The sequence below is a fragment of the Miscanthus floridulus genome, chromosome 5 (genome assembly GCF_019320115.1).
Source record: "Miscanthus floridulus cultivar M001 chromosome 5, ASM1932011v1, whole genome shotgun sequence".
NCBI lineage: Eukaryota > Viridiplantae > Streptophyta > Magnoliopsida > Poales > Poaceae > Miscanthus > Miscanthus floridulus.
The window spans coordinates 48,267,410-48,288,528 of NC_089584.1; the positions used below are offsets into that span (position 1 = coordinate 48,267,410).

General features: G+C 40.4%; 2 protein-coding genes across 3 annotated transcripts; one reads left to right on the top strand and one right to left on the bottom strand.

Moving 5' to 3' along the window:
- Positions 1–10,401: 10,401 nt before the first annotated feature.
- On the top strand, positions 10,402–14,315 carry LOC136449934 (serine carboxypeptidase-like 26). 2 transcript variants are annotated; one of them, XM_066450162.1, is made up of 11 exons: positions 10,402–10,813; positions 11,149–11,256; positions 11,350–11,445; positions 11,546–11,638; positions 12,314–12,399; positions 12,742–13,017; positions 13,085–13,227; positions 13,413–13,508; positions 13,730–13,835; positions 13,932–14,092; positions 14,185–14,315. In XM_066450162.1, exons 1-10 carry the CDS (start codon positions 10,498–10,500, stop codon positions 14,076–14,078), a joined length of 1,467 nt encoding a protein of 488 aa, XP_066306259.1. In that variant the 5' UTR covers positions 10,402–10,497; the 3' UTR covers positions 14,079–14,092; positions 14,185–14,315. The 2 variants fall into 2 exon arrangements, with proteins under 2 accessions (XP_066306259.1, XP_066306258.1); XM_066450161.1 differs by having other exon boundaries at positions 13,932–14,269.
- LOC136449935 (serine carboxypeptidase-like 26) lies at positions 14,306–20,218 on the bottom strand. The gene is made up of 10 exons (XM_066450163.1): positions 19,945–20,218; positions 19,391–19,498; positions 18,740–18,835; positions 18,556–18,648; positions 17,852–17,940; positions 17,306–17,593; positions 17,050–17,201; positions 16,864–16,959; positions 14,591–14,696; positions 14,306–14,455 (listed from the first exon to the last, which is right to left on the bottom strand). The coding sequence occupies exons 1-10, from the start codon at positions 20,216–20,218 to the stop codon at positions 14,306–14,308; spliced, it is 1,452 nt and encodes a 483-aa protein (XP_066306260.1).
- Between the last annotated feature and the right edge of the window lie 901 nt (positions 20,219–21,119).

The following is a 21,119-nucleotide window of genomic DNA, read 5'->3' on the forward strand; positions in this document are numbered from 1 at the left end:
TATTAATAACTTATACTAATGATGGAGAAGTAAACCATAACTAATATTCTACTCACAACAGGGGTAAGTCAAAAGGTAAATGTATATATGAATGGTGCATAATCACTAATCATTAATCACTCAGAGTACTCCTTTCTATGGCATTAGCATGGTTAAGTATAATATTAGAGAAATAATTCCTAAGTCATTCTTAATTACAAGTCAAAGTATACATTGATTACTGCAATTACACCTTGTAGTCATGGCTAAGATTAACTTCATATCTACACATAAGGGATATTACTAAGGATGATTAAGAATAGAGTTTGTCTTCCTTCGTACTAAATCCTACTTGTAGACCTATATTCGGAGAATGGACTGCAAAGGACACAACGGGAGTGTCACATCCACGATCTACCACATGGCCTAGAATATAGAGTGTATCCGCAGGCAAACAACGTATAAGCACCAGGTTTACACAATGTCAACCACTCACCCCGTGTACTTTGGAGCAAGCACTATACGAACTTATGCATAACTATACTAAGCATATAATCAAAGTAGACAATGAACATTATAACTAGGAAAATGATAAATATGAAGATGAATGTCATAATAATTGTAGCAAACATATAAAATAATGAGAGATACAAAAGAGAGGGGGTACAAAGATTATAACAAAACCACGCTCTTGATGCGATTGGGAATCCAAACGAAGTCTGCTTGCCTCCCTCTAGACCTAGCCTAATTAGCTATGCCCTAGAATATGGTGGAGCTCTAAGGATGATTAGGGTTTCTGTCTTCTAAAATGACTTCTGCCCCAGGGGGGTGGCAGGGGCTGATATATATAGGCCGGAGCGTCAATGCTAAGACATCGGATCAAACCGACTTGAATAAACAGCGTAGATGCAATCTAGGAGGCGGTGGAGAACCGACATAACAACGTAGATCTAACATGTGGGCCCCAGGGGCCGGCCGACGCCTCACCCTTCGCTTCGGTGTGGAGTCCTCTCGAGTCTTATGGAACCTTCTAGGGTTGTTTTTTGCTGTGGATAAGCGCGATTAAGTCTGACATCTAGGTCCACCTTAACGGTTTTCTGGATAAACCCTGCAGAAAATACAGATTCACCAAAACTCATAGAATTTGTTAGTTTAAACCCCTAGACCTTCATTGGTGATTATATTCATGCCCTTATACATGTTATATTGACGGTTTATAATGGTTGTTAACTACCATCAACAGCCATTTTCACACTGTAGGTTGTTAAGCCTCAAATCATGGTGACCATGGCTCCATACCACTTGAAAGGTCCTAATATCTAGAGGGGGGTGAATAGCCTATAAAAATTTCTATAACAACACTTAAGCCAAGTGGTTAGACAATTATGAAGCAAAGCGAGTGTTGCGCTAGCCTACTCAAAATGCAAGCCTCCTATCTAGTTGCTATGATCTCTATTTCACACACAAGAGGCTAAGTCACTACCACTAAGTTAGTGTGCTCTCAAAAACTAACTAAGGAGCCACACTAACCACTAGACAAGACATAAGCTAGCTCTCAAAACTAATTACACTAAAGAACTTAGCTACACTAGGAATATAAATACAAGAGAGGTAGTGTGATATACCGCTGTGGCAAGAGATCAATCACAATGTGGCAAGAGATCAATCACAATATATCAATGAATACCAATGAAATCCTTGGAGATAAGATGACATAATGATTTTTTATCAAGGTTCACTTGTTTGCAGGCAAGCTAGTCCCCGTTATAGTGATTCACTCACTTGGAGGTTCATGCGTAGGCATCACATGCCTAATCCGCAATCGGGTGCCGCACAACCAACACAAGGATCCATAGGCCACGAGCAATCCACTAGAGTACCTTTTAGCTCTCTATCAGGAAAGGTCAAGAACCCCTCACAATTACCACGATCAGAGTCGGCGACAATCACCTTCCTCCGCTTAATGATCCTCGTTGCACCAAGCCATCTAGGTGGCAACAACCACCAAGAGAAACAAGCGAAATCCACAGCGAAACACAATCACCAAGTGCCTCTAGATGCAATCACTCAAGTAATGCACTTGGATTCACTCCCAATCTATAACACCCCAAAATTTGCCTTTTTTGAAAATAGGTATAAAATGATTTATTTGTGAATTTTTGTGCTCATAAAATATAGGAAAATAAAAATTTTCATTTAATTAAAATTTATGATAAAGTTTAGCAACATGATTGTGCATACATGCCCTTGCATTTGATGTATTTGATTGAGAGGTTTTGATTTAAAATCCAAAATGGTTTGAATTGCTTTTGAAAAGAAATTAAAATGGCTATGAAACAAAAGAAAAGAATGGAAAATAAAATTTGAAAGTAAAAGAATTTAAAAGTTGTAAAATTTTATTTTTGGAAAACTTACCAAAATTTCTCATTTTTATTTGAGTGAAAAGTTCATTTGAAACCTCAATTGATTTTGACTTTGGTCATGTTTGAATTTGGCTTTGAAAACAAAATAGGAGAAAGATTTGGAAAAAAAATGAAGAAAAACTCTTCTCCCTCTCCCTCTCTTTTGGCCCAGCACCCCGGCCCTCTCCCTGTCTCCCTCTTCCTCTCACCCGCGTGGGCCGAGGTTGGAGCGCAGGCCCACTGCTCCTCCTCCTCTGCTTTTTTCTATGGCCCGTTTTCTCCCGCAGCCCAGCTACGCTGCCCCGTGGCCTACAACGCGCGCCGGCCCAATCCATGTCAACGAAGCCACCCTTAGGCACAAGCCACGCGCCTCTTCACTCTCTGACTGCTGGCCCTTGCCCTCACCGAAGCTGACATCTGGGCCATCCCTGTTAGACCCATCCATCTCCTTCCGCTCGTACCGGAGATGGACTCTACCGTCGGTGAGTCCATGCTCGCCCCGCCTCGCTCGGTTGCGTGCTTCCCAAGCTATGCCGACCTCTTAAATACTGAGCCCGAGCTGAGCCACCTACCCCGCACCCTATCTTGCATCGCCCGAGCACCCACAACCATGCTACCACCTAGCGCTGCCGTCCGCCGTCGACCCACCAAGCTGCGCACCGTCTCCTCTTGCTCCGCGCTGCCAAAATCCTACTGGGTGAGTTCGCCGCGCCTCCCTCTTGCTCCCCGTCCTCTTCCCGTGTCTCATGGGGCTCGGATTTTTCAATAATAGAACCCGTAGTCCAAAGCGTAATCACAGATTACGTCTTCTTCTTTGGAAAGCGTAGTTTCGTCGGTTTAGATCTAAAATATGTTTTCACTATTTACAGATTTGCCACTAATTTTGTTTTAGGCATAACTTCTCCGTTTTAACTCCGTTTTAGCCCATTCAAGTTGCATTAGATTCATAGCAACGAGAACTACATGTTAGTAACAGTGTTTACCATATTACTATTTCTAAAATTTCATGGTTTAGATCATATCTTGATTAATGATTATGCAACTGGATTTTATAAATAAATATGACTTGTTTTATTTTAGTTTTATAATTTAAACTTAAATTTGACTTAATTTATATTACCTATAAAAGATCTTATATATGTTTTATATAATTAAAACACATGAAGCTAATAGGTTTATATTTTTCTTTTATGAGTAGATCCCTCGGTAGTTGTATCTTTTCAACTGTAGCTCCGATTAGTGTGCCTCTCGTGTCTGTGTGTTCGTAGTGATGCATAGAATCGTGTTTTAAACTCTTTCACTTATTTTTCTATGATTGGTGTACTGTTCTAATTTAGATCTATTGTTTGCTTCGTGTATGATTGTATGGATGCTTATGTGATGCTTTATGATTACGTCCAGTCGGTGAGATATACGTGGTGATCAAGAAGAAGAAGAAGAAGAATGTTGAAGATTAAAGCTTACCGAAGGATCGGTGTTTAAGGCAAGTATAGCATGGGACCATCCTTGTTACCTATTCACCTTTAATCACTTAATTCATATTGCATGTGTCTACCTTATTGCCAATAAGGATGTCCTAGATATTTGATTCCTTGTACCTTGATACCTATGGGGTATTGCACTGGGTAGTATGATGCTAGTGCTCAACTACAACCATGATCTTGTAACTTGACTAATGTAATATGCAATAAACATTAAAAGATTCTTTTTAGCAACATGGAACAAGGGGGCTAGAGCATTGGGCTATTTTATGGTGCTCTAGATTCCTCTCCCTAATAACTTATCTGTAAGTGATCATCCAGGACTTATAGTACAGCTGTGAGGGTTATATGGCTTTGGCTTTAGCTCAGTATGAGGACCTTTTCTAGCTTATTAGAGGTTACCTTTATTGGTGTAAGAATGGCTTGCCGAATCAGGTATAGGACAGCCTCTACTCTTATGTGTATAGCCATGATGGAATTGTGCCATTCGATAGGGGGGTTCCTATATCTGTTTGCTGAGTGAATCTAATGGCACTAACTTGTTAGATGAACCTTTGAAAGGCTTCATAATGAACCCTGCTGACCTTCCTAGGTAGTGAGTCAAGAGGCTAATCACCTCGGGCGAAAGGGTAAATCACGACTCACAGTGAAAGTGTACAACCTCTGCAGAGTGTAAAACTGGTATATCAGCCATGCTCATGATCACAAGCGGCCTTGGAACCCTTATGGAATAGATGATGAACACTAATGGATACTGATGATAAAGATGCTCACTAATGATTACTGTTTATGCTATTCATTATTCATGTTTACCTGATCATGTGTTTATGGGCTTGTGATAAACTTGTTGCTACTCAATTGCTAAAAACATGACTCATTAAAAGCTAATCGCAGTAAACTAGTGTCAGCCTTTTGAGCCTCATGAACCCCATGTTATATTTGTTGAGTACGACATGTATTTACGCTTGCTTTATTTTTCAATTATTTGGATGAAAATCATGGATGGGTACCAGATTGCTAGTTTTGAGGAATTAGGCTTGTGATCAACCAGTCAGTTGTCCCTGTAGATCTGGAGTCTTCGCCTGAAGATCGGAGTTGTCTTTCCGCTATCTATACTCTGAGCTTATATTCTTTATACTAATATGCTATGTATTTAAGCACTGTCTTTTGATATTACCCTTATTTGTAGCTATATGTGAGATTTGACTTTCTGGGCTCAAATATGGTGTATATCTGGTTTTGTTCTTAAAACCGGGTGCTACACAATCTCATAAAGATAATGAATCAATGTTGGGGATGAGTGGAAGGGCTTTGGCTTAGCTCACTAGGTTGCTATGTCAATGAAAATGGCCAAGAGAGTGAGCCCAAGCCAGCCAAAGGGCTTAAATAGAAGCCCCCACGAAATAGAGTCGTTAAGTCACATAAGTGACCGTCGGACTCAGCTGCATGGGGCCATCGGACCGTCCAATGTAGGGTTCGACACTCGGTCATAGCTACTCATGCGTTGCCACACGTCCCCATCAAATGGAATCGACTGTTGCCACCAATGGTCGCCTGCCACTCGCTAAAAACCACGGTCAGACCCAGGCCATTGGACCCACTATCAGACCCACCATGGGGTGAGTCTGACGTGGTCCAGTAAGGTCTAGAGAGGGTTAAAACCCTTGGACATCGGTTCGACGCCCACTGTCAGGCCTAGGGTGCAGTCCGACGCCGCCACATGTCACGCCCTTGCTCACCCACATGCATGGCACTAAATGAACAGTGCACACGGTTGGTTCGACACCCCATGAGCCCTAGTCTAATGCCACCTCCTCTCTATGCACGCGTTAGCGCGTTAGGGTCAGCCATCAGACCTAGAGAGCAGCTGGTCCAATGCTCTGTGAAATAGGGTCTGACGCCTCTGTTTCAACTCCTTTTGATCTCGAACTTCACCACCCTTGCTCAAATGTGCTAATCACCAAGTGTATCACCTTGTGCATGTCTGTTAGCCCATTTTCACAAACATTTTCAAGGGTGTTAGCACTCACTAGAATCTAAATGCATGTGCAATGAGTTAGAACATCTAGTGACACTTTGATAATGGCATTTCACGACGAGTTTCACCCCTCTTAATAGTATGGCTATCTATCCTAAATATGATCACACCCACTAGGTGTCTTGATCACCAAAACAAAATGGCCCTATGGATATCACCTTTGCCTTGAGTCCATTTTATTTTTCTCTTTCTTCTTTTCTAAGCCCGAGCAATTGATCATCACCATGGCTACCACCACCATCACCATGATCTTCATCATTAGCTCCACCACTTGGAATGTGCTACCCTATCTCATGATCACTTAGAGTAAAAGGGTTAGCACCTAGGGTTTCATCAATTAACCAAAACCAAACTAGAGCTTTTACCATAGGCTTAGCCCCCCAAACCACCATGTACCCGACCTCTCTCAGTATATAAGGGATAGGTCGAATCCTAAGAGGGGGAGGACGATCCCAGATAGATCATTCGCATCCTCATCGTTCTGCTTGAGCTCGGCACAGAGAGCAGAGCAACCCAAAGAGGGGCACCGAGAGCCCCTCAACCGCATCTGCCGTCTTCCTCCTCTCCGACGAGGGGGAAGGCTCCACCGGCAGCGAGGCGACCCCAGGATCAGCAACAAGCGATCCCCTACCAAATGTCTCTTTTCCCCCCTTACACACTGTTGTAACCCCCCCCCCCCCATTTTGGGTGCTCTTGAATATAAGGATCATCAACTGCTAGACATAGGGCATCGATTGGCTCAAACCAGGATAAACCATTGCGTCCCCTCTGTGATTTTTGTGTTCTTGAGTCCACCAGAGCCACTCGAGACATGCTCTCTAACACCACCTCGAACAACAATGCTTGACACAATTCCGATCCCGTGACACTGGTGATGATTTTTTTTGGCAAACTCATGTTGTGGTCTTCCATTGTAAATAAACAGATCTAAAGCTTGATCTGGTTGTAAAGGAGAACATGGTTGGAGTTTAATCAGGAGTGGGGAAAGCAATTGAGGTTGGACTGATGATTTTGTATAGGCCACAAGAAGTTGTGGGCGGTGGCATGGCAATCCAACACCAGAATTCCCTCACACAAACATTCATTATGTCTCATCGCTATAGAAGGTGAGGAGAGTACCAAACCATAACGTTAGAGCATATAGATTGGCATAAGACGGTAATGGTAAGGATTGAATTTTCTAGCTAAGATCAGACTATTAAAATCCACTATACCACAGCCAATCTATAGCGACTCCAAATTGGTCGCTATAACTTTATAGGGACCGATGTATAAGTAGCTATAAGTGGCGTCGCTACAAGTCTATAGCGACCGATAGGGTTTATAGCGACCGATAGTTGGACGCAAATATTTATACCGACCGATGATCTGTTACATGTTTGAGCGACTAATGGTTTGAGGATATCAAACTTTTTAGCAACCAATAATCAGTTGCTATGAACTGGCACAATTATGTATAATATTATTAATTTCATATTAACCATATTTCAAACCTAATAAACATCCATAACATGTCACATTATTCATCAACCACATACATATGTAAATCATAGCTGCCCACAACACTCATCAACCACATTATCAGATAAAGGTATCTCTCAAGTCTTTATTTAAGTCAACATTTAGCAATACATCAAGTTCTATCATCTTGATCCATGACAGGTCATCATTACAAAAGGAAAAGTACACATACAACCTAGCTAGATCAAATGACAGGCACAAGTCATATGTTTGCTTGCACAATCTATCTAGATTCACTACAAAATGCCTCATCTCTCCATCTTATCAAAAGCAAAATGTCATATGTTGGCTTTCTGGTGACAGCATCATGTACACCCCCAAGGCCTCCCTCAACCTAAAACATCAAGAAGGTATATAGAGTTCCCAGTACCCTGTTCAATACAGTTCCATCAGTTATAGACTACATTCTAGTTATCAGTAATCCATTTTTCAATTCACATGCTCACTGGAATACCTTAAAGGTGCTAAAATGCTTACTCACATGTGTTGTATTCTTATTGAAACAGAACCAGATTTCATCTAAGGCATAGGAAAATATTCAGGTGCGAAATCAGAGTATATGTGTGCATCCAGGTAATTGATGAATTAAGATTTAAGAAATTAATGCCTAGCGAGGTCAGCATATCTTTGTTCCGCTACGCACATTTACTTGCCTTTAATTTGGCATTGTCTAGTTAGATATACTATTGACAGACCTGTACCTTATTTAATCTAGTTTCTAGAAGAAAAAAAGATACTGCAGATACATGTTTGAGGTGCAATCAACTATGACAAAGAAAAGCTTAGTATACTAACAGTTATGTCATTTTAATTTTGAGGTGCTAATGTTGAGGGACTGAAATGTACACTCCATTTTTTATGGCCGTTAGCAGCGCATTGACTTAGGATCTCCGGATTACAGTTTCTTATCTGCAGAAGGTTCTTGATACAGCGAAGGAAAATGTTCAGGTGCCAAGTAAGAGAAAAATGCATAAATAGACATGTTTATTTGACAATACATATGCATTGAGTCAAGTGACCAACATGGCAACAACCATACAAATATTTTTAAGGATCAATCTATTCAGTGACCTAAGAATAACATACCTAAGACATCTTGAGGCGATCTTGATGCCTTCCTAACCGATTTTGATGCCCGCTGCTTAACCTTCAATTGTCACAAATATCAGTAATTATAAGTTTTACCATTTGTCATATATGAGAAAACAAGAAATGAGGACGGCGGCCGGGGCAGGGATGGTGGCGCCCCGGCGCGAGCTTGCAGCGGTGGTGAGTCCGTACGTGATGAGTGGTGCTAGGTGCTAGGTCCGTGAGGTGTGAGAGTCATGAGATGAGATGGCGGCTGATGGGGGTGGTTTGGTGGTGGAGTTAGGGTTTCGGGTGACACTATGTCGGTGGGCCACACAAATTTCACTACGCACGAGTGAGCTAGGCCGAGCGCACCAAAATGAAACCAGGCTATAGCGACCAATTGTTGGACCTTAATATGCATTTTTAGCGACCGATTGTCCGAGGAAACTGCGCAATATATACACCCACCGATTATTCATCGGTACAAAGAAAAATAGCGACCAAAACTCCATTAGAAATTTGTAGGGACCAATTGTTGGTTGTTAATACTATGTTTTAGCGACTGTTGTCCGACACTAGTTGTTGCTGTGGTATAGTGATCATAGCAATGACATGGCTCTATGGTTCAAGTTTTATAGCAATCAATGATCGCTAGTGGCCTCCATCTATATAGGTACATAGGATAAAAAATAAAATTTGCTAACATACGGGTCTAACATGTCATATATAAACTTCTGCCGAATTTTAATGTTATTGCAATCCAAACATACATTTTCCTTTTCAATTTACTGTGTAATTCTCAAAAAAAAGTTAGGCTTGGCCATAAACGAAACACATTTTATTGTCCGTATTTTGATATTGCTCCAACTTTAATATGACTAAATCTTGACAGGGATTTTAGGATCAACAGCCAAATAGATTCTAAGATTAATAACCTCATGTTAGGGCCTGTTTGGATCTCATTTTCACATTGAGATTCTAGATTGTAGAAAGTGAATGTAGAATCCAAATTCTAGATAAAAAAAATAAAGGGTGTTTGGATCTCATTTTTATAGTGCATAGTGGAAAATTCCAAATAGTAGGTTTGAGGTAGATAGAGTTGGAATTCTAGAATCCAAATGTTTGTATCATCCTCATTTTTCTTATTAGGAGATCCAAAAATCCTTTACTTTTGGAGCAAAGGATTTTGGCACAAGTTTTTTTTAGAAAGATTTTGGCACAAGTTAATAGAATCATTGCCATACACTTGGCCTCATACAAAGCAAACACTATGAGAATATTGGTGCATTAGCTCCAGGTGAGGCCCAATGGAAACAAAATCGAATTATAGGCCGTAGCCCATGACCAGGCCCAAAGGAAGACGTCCATGGGCCATGTGGCGCCGCTGCAGATTTCTTTCTGGCACGTTCAGTTTCTGTAGTGCCTACCAAAGTCGTGGTCGTGGAGCCGGCCAGCTGCCAAGCCAAGCCAAGAAGAACGCCCCCAATCAAATGAAGAAACCAAATCATGATCCTTGCGAGTTGCGACCATTTCAAGGATACTTTTACACCTACTCGGATCATTTCAAGGATACTTTTACACCTACTCGGATAATATAAGGTCACGCAGATGCAGGCAGCCGTCAGCAGAAGATGCCCTCGGCTAGAGTGCAGCAGCGGCAGCAAATAAAAATCGTTATCCGGCGTTCACATGCGCCACCACCACCCAGCAATCCGCCAACCCGTGCCGTGATCCTTCCGATGCCGATCCCCACCTCCAATGGCAGGCGCCATCCGCTTCACATGATCTCACTGTCACACGCTTCGAGCCGCTTAGCTGTGAGCCTGTGACCGTGAGCCCCTGCTTGGCTGCTTGCGAACCCGAAGCCTGCCCGTTCTCTGATCCCTTGCACAGTCGTGGTGCTCGTGCCTCTCGATCTGTCATCCTCTCGCTCGCCTTCTCCTCTTCTTGGCCTTGTGTCGACTGCTGCTGAGCACAGACCACGGTCTCACATACTCGGATTCGGATGGCGACAATGGCAGGGCGTCTTGTTGCCCGGACGTCCACGTCCAAGCGCCAGCAGCTCAGCTTTGCTGTTCTCCTCCTCGTCCTCTTCCAGAGCTCGTGCTGGTGCTGCTACGCGGCGACGGTGGGTTACAGTTACAGCGAGCAGGAGGGCGACCGGGTGGCGTTGCTCCCCGGGCAGCCGAGGAGCCCTCCGGTGTCGCAGTTCGCCGGGTACGTCACCGTGAACGAGCACAACGGGAGGGCGCTCTTCTACTGGTTCTTTGAGGCTCAGACGTCGCCCGCGCACAAGCCTCTCCTGCTCTGGCTCAATGGAGGTTCTTGCTTGCCTTCAGCTAGTTTTTCATTTTCTTTCTTTACTTTTTTAGTTTCTATGTTCAATTTTCCACGAGACAGGAATTCAGAGCATGCACAACGAATGACAGATCAATCGATGTATTCCTTGTGTCTAGTTCACTGTAAGTAGTTAGCTCATGCTCTGCAATGGTAGTAACCTGCAATGTGCAGGGGTCATTGATCAGGAATACTAGCAGTGCTCTGGACCTTGGCCTGTCCTACGAATGTTTTGTGCAAATTATCTTATTGTGCTTGCAGTTCTCTGCATTCTTCAGGAAAAGTTAATGTACAAACTATATTTCTGCATAACATGCAGGACCTGGTTGCTCATCAGTTGGATACGGAGCTGCTTCTGAGTTGGGGCCTCTCAGAGTCACTAAACACGGGGCAGGGCTTGAGTTCAACAATTTTGCGTGGAACAGAGGTGCCAGAACTAACTTTTTCTCTTTTGGCTGGCAAAAGAACACTGCAATATAACCAAGCAAAACTGATAAGTACCTTTTATTGCTCTTGCCAGAGGCCAACTTGCTCTCCCTGGAGTCACCTGTTGGGGTTGGCTTCTCCTACACCAACACATCCTCTGACCTCACCAAACTGGATGATGCTTTCGTAGGTACTTCCAGTATTCTTTAGGGAGTTTGTCTTTGCTTCGTCATTGTTTTCAAAATGTTTAAGATGTGTGCGTGTGGTATCATTTTTTTTTTGTTTTGTAGCTGAAGATGCATACAGCTTCCTAGTAAATTGGCTCAAGAGGTTTCCGCAGTACAAGGGCCGCGAATTTTATATCTCCGGGGAGAGCTATGCAGGTAATTCATGACATTCCTTTATCCAACAAAAAAAGGTAATTCTTGACATGGGCTTACCATACCAAATACCAATAGTTGTTTTGTGATTGTCAACAAAGAACAATGTGGTGCATTATTTTTCACGTAAGAAAACATAGTTGCCCTCCGAACCATGGTCTCTAGTGTTAAGTTAAAACGTGGCAACCCTTGAAATTCTACATTCCAGTATTCCTACTGGTTAAAATCTGGAAACTGTTCTGATGCTGAAAGTTCGGCTATACGTGTCTTTTACAAGTCCAAATTTTGATCACTACTGATAAGGTCCAGGAAAGGAAGGCGTAAAATTAGCTTTATGTTCAAGCATATGAATCTCTTCCTACAGAATCTCTTCCAGTTTACAAAATGTTAATGGTGGGTAAAAGTGCACTGTGTACATTTAGCATTCTACTTTAGTGTGACATCTCATTTTCCAAATGTAAAAACTTCATTACCGCAGGTTTCAGATTCCGTGCCTTCTTTCTATAAAGACACAGGAATTTAAGGTTTCTTCATACCACGTCATTAGGCCTTTATAGATTGTATGGCATTACGGGAATGTCCACTGGCCATGGTATCTTTGATAGCGCACAAATTCGTGGAGCAAAACTATTCCTTTTCCTCTGCGCATCACTCAAAAAGAATTTTGAATGAATGCAGGTCACTATGTGCCACAACTTGCTGAACTTGTCTATGACAGGAACAAAGGCAAGACCAACACATACATCAACCTTAAAGGTTTCATGGTGAGAATCTAAAGAAAGCATCCTTTGACTACCGAATCTAGCCTTCTCCTTCTATTTGACAATTAGCTGATAGTGACAAGGTAGCTAAGAAGTGAATAGCAATTTTATTTATGCTTTACATGTGAGAAACATTATCTATTTCTTGAAAATGTACTTGCATCTATAAAAATTACCAAAAAAGGGGCACTGCCACTTCTCTGTAAGACTGTAACTATAATTGTGCTCCACTTTCATGAAACAGTTCAGAGAAATGTAAAGTTCTAGTAGGAAAAGTGTTCTGTGATGCTTACAAAATAATTTCAAAACGTTACATGTTGTAACATTTGGATTGTCCCATTGTAGGTCGGTAATCCACTAACTGACGATTACTACGACTCGAAGGGGCTGGCTGAATATGCTTGGAGCCACTCAGTAGTGTCAGATGAAGTTTACGATCGCATCAAGAAGGTCTGTGATTTCAGGATCTCAAACTGGACCGATGATTGTGATAAAGCCATGAACACTGTGTTCAGCCAGTACCAAGAGATTGACATTTACAACATCTACGCGCCCAGATGCAATCTTCCTCCGTCATCAGCTGCACTTGCTGTTGATCAAGAATTCGTAGCTAACGATCAGGTGAGCAACAGTTAGCTCAAAGTGTATGCTCTGTTCTGAACTCCTGACGCTTTTTCTTACATGGTAGGAACATTTCAGGAGAAGGATTAGGATGTTCTCGGGATATGACCCATGTTATTCTTCGTATGCTGAAAAGTACTTCAATAACGCAGATGTGCAGAGAGCATTCCATGCAAATGTCAGTGGAACTCGAAAATGGCAAGTTTGCAGGTGAATCACACTCAATTTGTTGTGACGAATGTCTTTACATAGTGCTTATATTTCATTGAAAACTGAACAAAGTAGTAATTAGGGAAACATTGGCATGGTTAAACTTTATAATTTATTAGGAAAAATTAGGCAGAGTTAGACATGAATGTGAATTTGACTTACTTTTATTTTCATGTACCATGCAGTGATTCAATTTTAAGGTCATACAATTTTTCGGTACTTTCCATCTTACCAATCTACTCTAAGCTTATCAAAGCAGGATTGAGGGTCTGGCTCTACAGGTATGAATATGATTCCTCTTAATCATTTCTCAGTCCTCCTATTGTTACAGAATATACCGTGTTCTTACTTATCCATGTACAGATATTTTACTCTTGGAAAACACTTGCTGAACCTTTCTGAAACATAATACTGTACTTGTGATCTCCGGTAGCTTAAGCCTTTAGAGTAGATTTTATCAGTGTTGGCGACTCAATGATAATTGAGTCTATCCTCCATGCAGTGGGGATGCAGATGGTAGGGTCCCAGTGATCGGATCGCGGTATTGTGTGGAAACCCTGAGCCTGCCTGTTAAGACACAGTGGCAACCTTGGTACCTGAACAAACAGGTCAGGAGTTGACTATTTTCCAACTGTTACCTTTGATACTATTGTCAGTTTTGTATTGTGGTACCACTAATGTGGAGGACATGTACAATATTGTAGGTCGCGGGAAGATTTGTGGAGTACCATGGCATGACAATGGTGACAATCAGAGGAGCTGGTCATTTGGTGCCCCTCAACAAACCTTCAGAAGGTCTCGCACTTATCAACACATTCCTTCAGGGCAAACAGCTTCCCACACACAGATAACAAGAGTGTTTAGGGTGGGTTATTTTTATTTCAAAAACAAAATCTCAAGGATTGAACAACTTATGTGCGCCACACACGGGCTAATTAGTAAGCATTTCATTTCCAGTTGCTGCATGACTTGGGTTGGTTACAAATAGAGCCATACTCAACTGGATACTGGTTACATCAATCTCAATACCGGTTATATCTTCTTACTTATTCAGCATATATCATTCTGGTAGCAGCCCTCAGTTATTTTTTGCCGGAAGTTGTGTGTCGGAAAGGAAGGATTTGATTAGCACAAGTGCCTCTTCTGGCTTATCTTGTGGAACTGTATGACCTGCTCCTCTGACAGTGGCCATGGTCAGCCCTTCATACTCAACATACCTTCCAGCAACCTGTAATGAGTTTCTTTAGCATCCTTTCAATACCATTGACCAATGCATGAACTCTGAAATGCAGTTTTCAGCTTACATGAAAAATATTAAATGAATAAATGTGGAAAGTTTTGGGCTTGTAGTAGGGTGGCCGACCTGATTTTTTAGATACCATGGTTGCCACTGTGACTTGATAGGAAGCCCAAGTGCGTCTACCCAGTAGCGGGATCCAATAACCGGAACCCTGCCATCCACATCTCCGCTGTAAAAGAGTAACTATAATGAATTTAATTTGATCAATATCCAAACATGCACAAAACACAGGCCCCAAGTGCATGTCTAGCAGTTAGGACTTCATCCATGCATCCAAAATACAAGGACTTCTAGCGTTTAAATTTTATCCCAAATATAAAGACATTTGAGAACCCAACCCTACATAAGCTAATCCTCGCGACATGCTACAAGTTAATTTTATCCCGACCAAGAGTGTTATGGGCTAGCAATCTCAATCTCAATATTACTAACTGGAGGTCTCTAACAGCGCATTCCCATGTTAATTCTCACGATGCATTGAAAAAGGATAAATTGTAGAAGTTCTCATAAAAATCAGAGAGACCTGGCCATCAATTGTAGACTCTAATCACCATTGACAATAATAGAGATCTATTTTATTTTCTAAAGATTTACTGACATTATTTACCATTATGAAAAAAAACAAAATGGAATCCCTAAATCAGTGTCCAAAGTACCCAACTCTCATATTATAAAGCATATTCTAAAGTAACCCCTAAACTTGTAACTAAGTTACCCATATCGCAATTAGTAAGTAAACTAAATATTATCTCAAATCTAATCTAAATTAGCAACATATTTTTATATGATATTATGGAAAAAAGGTTTTAAATAGCCATAAGGTATGCCTATATATTTCTAAGTTACCCACTTGTATCACTAGTAATAGATAAAAACTAACTTAAATATACACAATGTGCCATATATAGATCAAATATACATGCATACATGAGCAACAAATACATATACTTATGTTTTAGCAATAATGACTCATATACTAATGGCACTAACATTTCATTTGAAATATATTCCATAATAATAATAATAATAATAATAAACTTTGTAAGTTATTACTTTAGATAAATATATTTTTTTTACAAAAAAATCATTATTTATCTATATTAATAGTATATTTGAAAGAACTCTATTTTTGTTAAAAAAAACAATATTACATATATAATTCTTTGATAGAGGAAATTAATAAATATCTTGAGTAATGGAGGAGGTTAGTTCAAACCAAAAGGTGCCCTGGTTTTTTAGATTCAATTTGGATTACACAATCATTTTTAGACTTATATATCAAAATTCTTTTGAGGTTCGCATTGTTCTACAATCTTGAGCGCCATTGTGTAGGCTTAAATGACGTTTTATGCCATTGTGGTAATTAAGGGTGCAGTCTATAAGCTATGATCCTTATTCTTAATAAAGTACAAAATGAGTTTTTATTAAAATATATATATACAGATAAATATTTTGTAGAAACTCATAAATCGAAATTTTAAAATTCAAATCTAGATCTATGTTATGACAAAGGTAAAGCATGCAAAGAAGAGCCACCATAATTTAATCTAAAGTTTCAATGAAAAAATATTTAAATTAAAACATAGAGATCATGCATAAGAAGAGAAACTATAGATATGATGAAGAAAATACAAAGATTCTAGCCTAAGTAGTAGTAGAAATTGATAGACTAGTTAAGCCAATTAGTCGCAACCAAGATTAGCCCCATCACTGGGCCACAATTAAGCCAAATAAGAGTGGTCCCGGATGTTTAATAAGCACTGCTACAAAACATACATATACTTGTAGGTTCCTGTGGGTACTGTGGTATCCCAAATATTTAATGATATTAATTAATTTTGAATGGAGACAAAATCAACATCCAAATTATAATAGCCGACGAGATCTATAACTTTGTAGTTGTTTTTTTATTTGAGATTATTTAAAGTGTCAAATATATATACAATACTAGATCCATAAATGTGTAGTTAAGATAATAGCTCGGTTATATAGTCACAAGTTGTTGCGTAGTTGAGATAATAAAGAAGGCTATGGATGAGGCTGTATGTCATTGGTCTGAATTACGAGAAACACACTTTCTTTTTGTAACTATTAGTGCCTATATGCGCTTGAACCTATTATCACTACCGGTTTGGAATAGGCAATGATGCCCTGCTTGTCCACTGCCGGTTATAGTCAGTTTGGAACCGGTAGCGATAGTATATTAGTATTCCCTTGTTGCCTAATCTATCCTAATCTTTTCAGAAATTCTTATACTTTGGGCCCGATAGAGGGAATAATCTATCCAAGTTATGTTGTTCCATGCATAAAGCAAGCAGGTGAACTGCATATATTACCTGTAGACCCAAATTCTTAGTCCAACCTTAATAAGCTTGGAGTAAATAGGAAGAACAGAAAAGACCTCCATGTCGTAGAAGTCAAAAATTGGATCACTGAAACAAATTGTACGGCATATTCTATCTGATTAGTAGGGCATGCATCTCAAGGAAAGTAATAATAATGCTTTTATATTATTATGTCACCTGCAAAGACTCCATGTTCTGTCCTTGATCCGTCCACTGGTATTAGCATGAAGTGATTTCTGAACATCCATCCTGTTGAAGTAAGCTTCAATGTAGTTGGAGTAGCATGGATCGTATCCCGAGTACATCCTCAGCCGTCTTTTGGACTTGTTCTAAAATTTGCATCCAGTTTATCTTCAGTTCCTAACTACAGTGCATTCCTCTAGTTGCTGTACCTGCTAATGCATCAACATGAGTTAATGAACACCTCACTAACCTTGGCTTCCTTTTCTACCGCGCTGCTGTCAGAACTAGACGACGACGACGACAGTGCTGATCCATCTGTGTTGCACTTGGGTGCGTACACGTTGTAGATGTCAATCTCATTGTACGTGTGGTATAGAAGGTCCATTACATGACCACATTCTGTGGAAGTGGGTGAGAGCTTGAAGTCACAAACATTTTTTACTCGCTCGTAAAATTGATCTGAGATGACTGAATGGCTCCAAGCGAACTCGACTATTCCCGTGTAGTCATAGTAATCATCAGTCTCTGCATTGCCGACCTATCAAATGTATGTAGGTAAATTTGAGTTCTCAGCTCTTTCATACCTTATTACTCGTTGGAGCAAGGAAAAAAAGCAGTAATCAATGTTAAAAAAAAACAAAGAATCAATGCACTTCAACAAAACTTGCACCTACAATCTCTGCAATACAAATATGATACATAGCACAATGATTTGAAATGAAAATAACTGCCATAAATTTAATATCTTCACCTGAAGTAAAAGAGTGAGATGGAGGTGTGGTTTCTAATCACTTACAATAAATCCTTTCAAATGGATTTGCTGATTCGCTTCAAGGTGCTTGTTGTGCTCATACACCACTTCTGCAAGCTGTGGAACATAATGCCCTGTTGCATCAAAGTTGGTCAGTGTCTTAATGATAAAAATGCTGTCACATGTGTTTCACACATATATTATTGGTGGTTGTTGCTTACCGCATAGACCCTCAATTTTCTTGTGCATGGCCAGTAGGATAACCACCATACTTGAAAACTAATACTTTTCCCCATATATTTTGTTGTCTTATTACACACACTACTTTTCCTACCATGTCAGCCTAATATCATTATTTGTTTTTTACCTTTTCAGTAACAACAAATTAAAAGAAGCATTAATTGTCAACAAAATTAAAAGAAGCATGCATTCAGCTGATTATATTCGGACAAGTCAATTGTATTTTTGAACAGAATAAATCCCGTCAACTTGGTTCCGCACCTAACAACGGTAGTGGGACTTTTTGGAATAGGGTCTGCATGTAGTTTAGGCTAACAACCTTTTTGACCAGGGAATAGTGGACAGTGGAAAGATAGAATTTATTCGATCCTGTTTTGCACGCTTACACTACTGATCACTATAGAAAGGCGGTATCCTTTCATTGTGGCCTTGGCCTCATTCAATCTTGCAATTTCTTTGCAGGGAGAAAGGGAGCTATCTGCCTCCTTATATTAATTATATTATATTACCTGCATAGCTCTCTCCTGATATGTAGAAATCATGGCTCTTGTATTGTGGAAACCTGGTGAACCAGTTCACTAAGAAGGTGTAGGTATCCTTGGCTGCATCATTTCAAAGTTTTAATCAACAAACAGAGCAACGCGTGTTTAATTAGCTTTCTTTTTAAAAAAAATATGAAGTGAAGATTAATACCGACGAAGCGATCATCGAGGTTGTCTAGGTCAGAAGAAGTATTTGTGTATGAGAAGCCAACACCAACGGGGGATTCCAAGAACAGCAAATTGGCCTCTGAATGAAATTTCAACGAACCAAACGAAAAATGAGTACAGGAATTTTTTTGAAACTACTACTCTGAACATCACGAACTCTGTGCTAATGTCGACAAAAGAAAAACTGTGGGTAAAAACGAGCTGGGTGCACCCATAAAACATGGTGAGTCATCAACTATAGGCGTTTTTTATTCAGAAGGAGAAATTTTGCCACAAGTTTTTATTAGGAGAAAACAAAATTATTTTTAGAGTTTTGAAAACACAAATTTTATTAAAAGGAGAATACAAAAAAAAAATCCTGGAGGGGTGTATGTGTGCTACACTTCCCACAAAACTACCACGTACATCGATCGACCCAGCTACCAACTCAACACCACTGCTCGTTCAAGGATGCTATGTTGAGCCAATTTGGTCAGAGTGATGACCCAACTAATTAACAGCTCAACATAAATAGGAGAGTGTGGTGGCACACCCGGAGGTTCAGTTTTATTAGTAGCACCTTATGACCCTATGATGTGACGAGAAGATGAACACGGCATCGTTCAAGTAGCAGAGAGCAAGGAGAGAAGTAAACCTTTATTCCATGCAAACTTGTTCAACTTCAAACCAGTTCCGTTGCTATTGACCAAGAGAGGCCCCAGCTCAGAAGCTGCTCCATAGCCCACAGATGAGCAACCAGGACCTGAAAATGGATTGAAAAAAGGTTATGTTAGAGGATCACAGTGCAAGAAAAGATCGAATTGCATGGAAAATGTTAGAGAAAGAAGACTTAAGAATACCAATCAACTTTTGCAGTAGAAAAAAATGACCATAACTAAAGCAAGGCTATATATCTGATAAGTAGATCACTAAGGTCTGATGAGGACGTTTCGTTGAACAACATCCATGGTCGACGTGTATCGCGAACTACAGCGCGAAATAAAGGCAAAAGCTGGCTAGAAGCTTATATGTGTAATTGTATCAATTTTCTTTATTTCCTTTTTTGTTTCCTGAACACTCTTTGTAAGAACTGCCTTTATTTTAAATTCAATAAAAGCACAGTAGGGGGGGGGCACCCCCTCCTGTTTCCATAAAAAAAATAAAGGCAACAGAAATAAAGCTAAACATTAATTAGTTCTAATTAACAACCTCCATTGAGCCAGAGCACGAGAGGTTTCTGAGCCGGTGACGTCTGAGCCTCAAAGAACCAGTAGAAGAGCGCCCTCCCGTTGTGCTCGTTCACGGTGACATACCCCGAGAACTGTGACACCGCAGGGCTCCTCAGCTGCCCCGGGAGGAAACCCACCCGGTCGCCTTCCTGCCGATGCCGGTCTTGGGGTACCATCGCTGACACTGACAGCAAGGAGAGAGCAACTAATAAGATGGTGAAGGGTAGATGCCTCACTGCTGTAGGAGAGGCCATTATTGGGTTGCGATCTAATGTTGTAAGCTCGCTTCAGTGCTTCACGTTCACAATGCTGTAGGAGAGTGCAAAGCCGTCGCTAGATGGCTTCAGCTATTTATAGCAGAGGTGCCACTGCTTGATGCTTGTCATTTAGAGACTACTAGGGTGCTTTCCAAATATGCATGTGAGCATAATCGATGGTGAGCTCTCAAAAGGTGTTGACTGGTCAAATTATCCGGTTTATTATCCAAAGAAAAAAAGTAAGATGTTTTACTTTCCTTTTAATTCATTTTTTCCTAACTTTGATTAAGTCCAATTTCTCTATCATTTACTAACATCTAGCTTGCGATAAAAGATTATGATCAAAACTTTTAATAAATGACAAACTATTACGATATAAAATTGTCGGTGCAAAAACGTGTCAATGCGTCTAGCACACAGCAAGCCGGAAGGATCTGCTTGATGGAGCAAGGCTGGAGATCCGCTTGGCTTCAACGCAGAGCTAGCCGATCCTGCGAATTCCTCCCGGACAAAGTTTATCAATAATTTAAGGTGGAACATACCGGTCTTTATACAGACAGTTCCAAGTGTGCCGCTTCGGGAGCAGTCAAACGGGAAAAATCGACTAAATGGCCGATACGCGAAGAAATCGGCTGTTTACATACTGTAAAGCTCGTGGATCGTGATTGATTTTATGTTGACAAGTACAATGCACGTAGATATAAGTAAAATCATCTGCTAGGCGAGTATTACCAGTGTAAAGCAATGAGCCGATGAATCTATCGAGAAAGGAAATAGTATGCGAATAGATCGAATGTTTAATACAAATGGATCTACAAACGGTCTAAATCTAATCTGTTACCATCATCAGTGAGGTTTGAACAGATCGATGGTAGCTATGATGATAATAACAAACTAA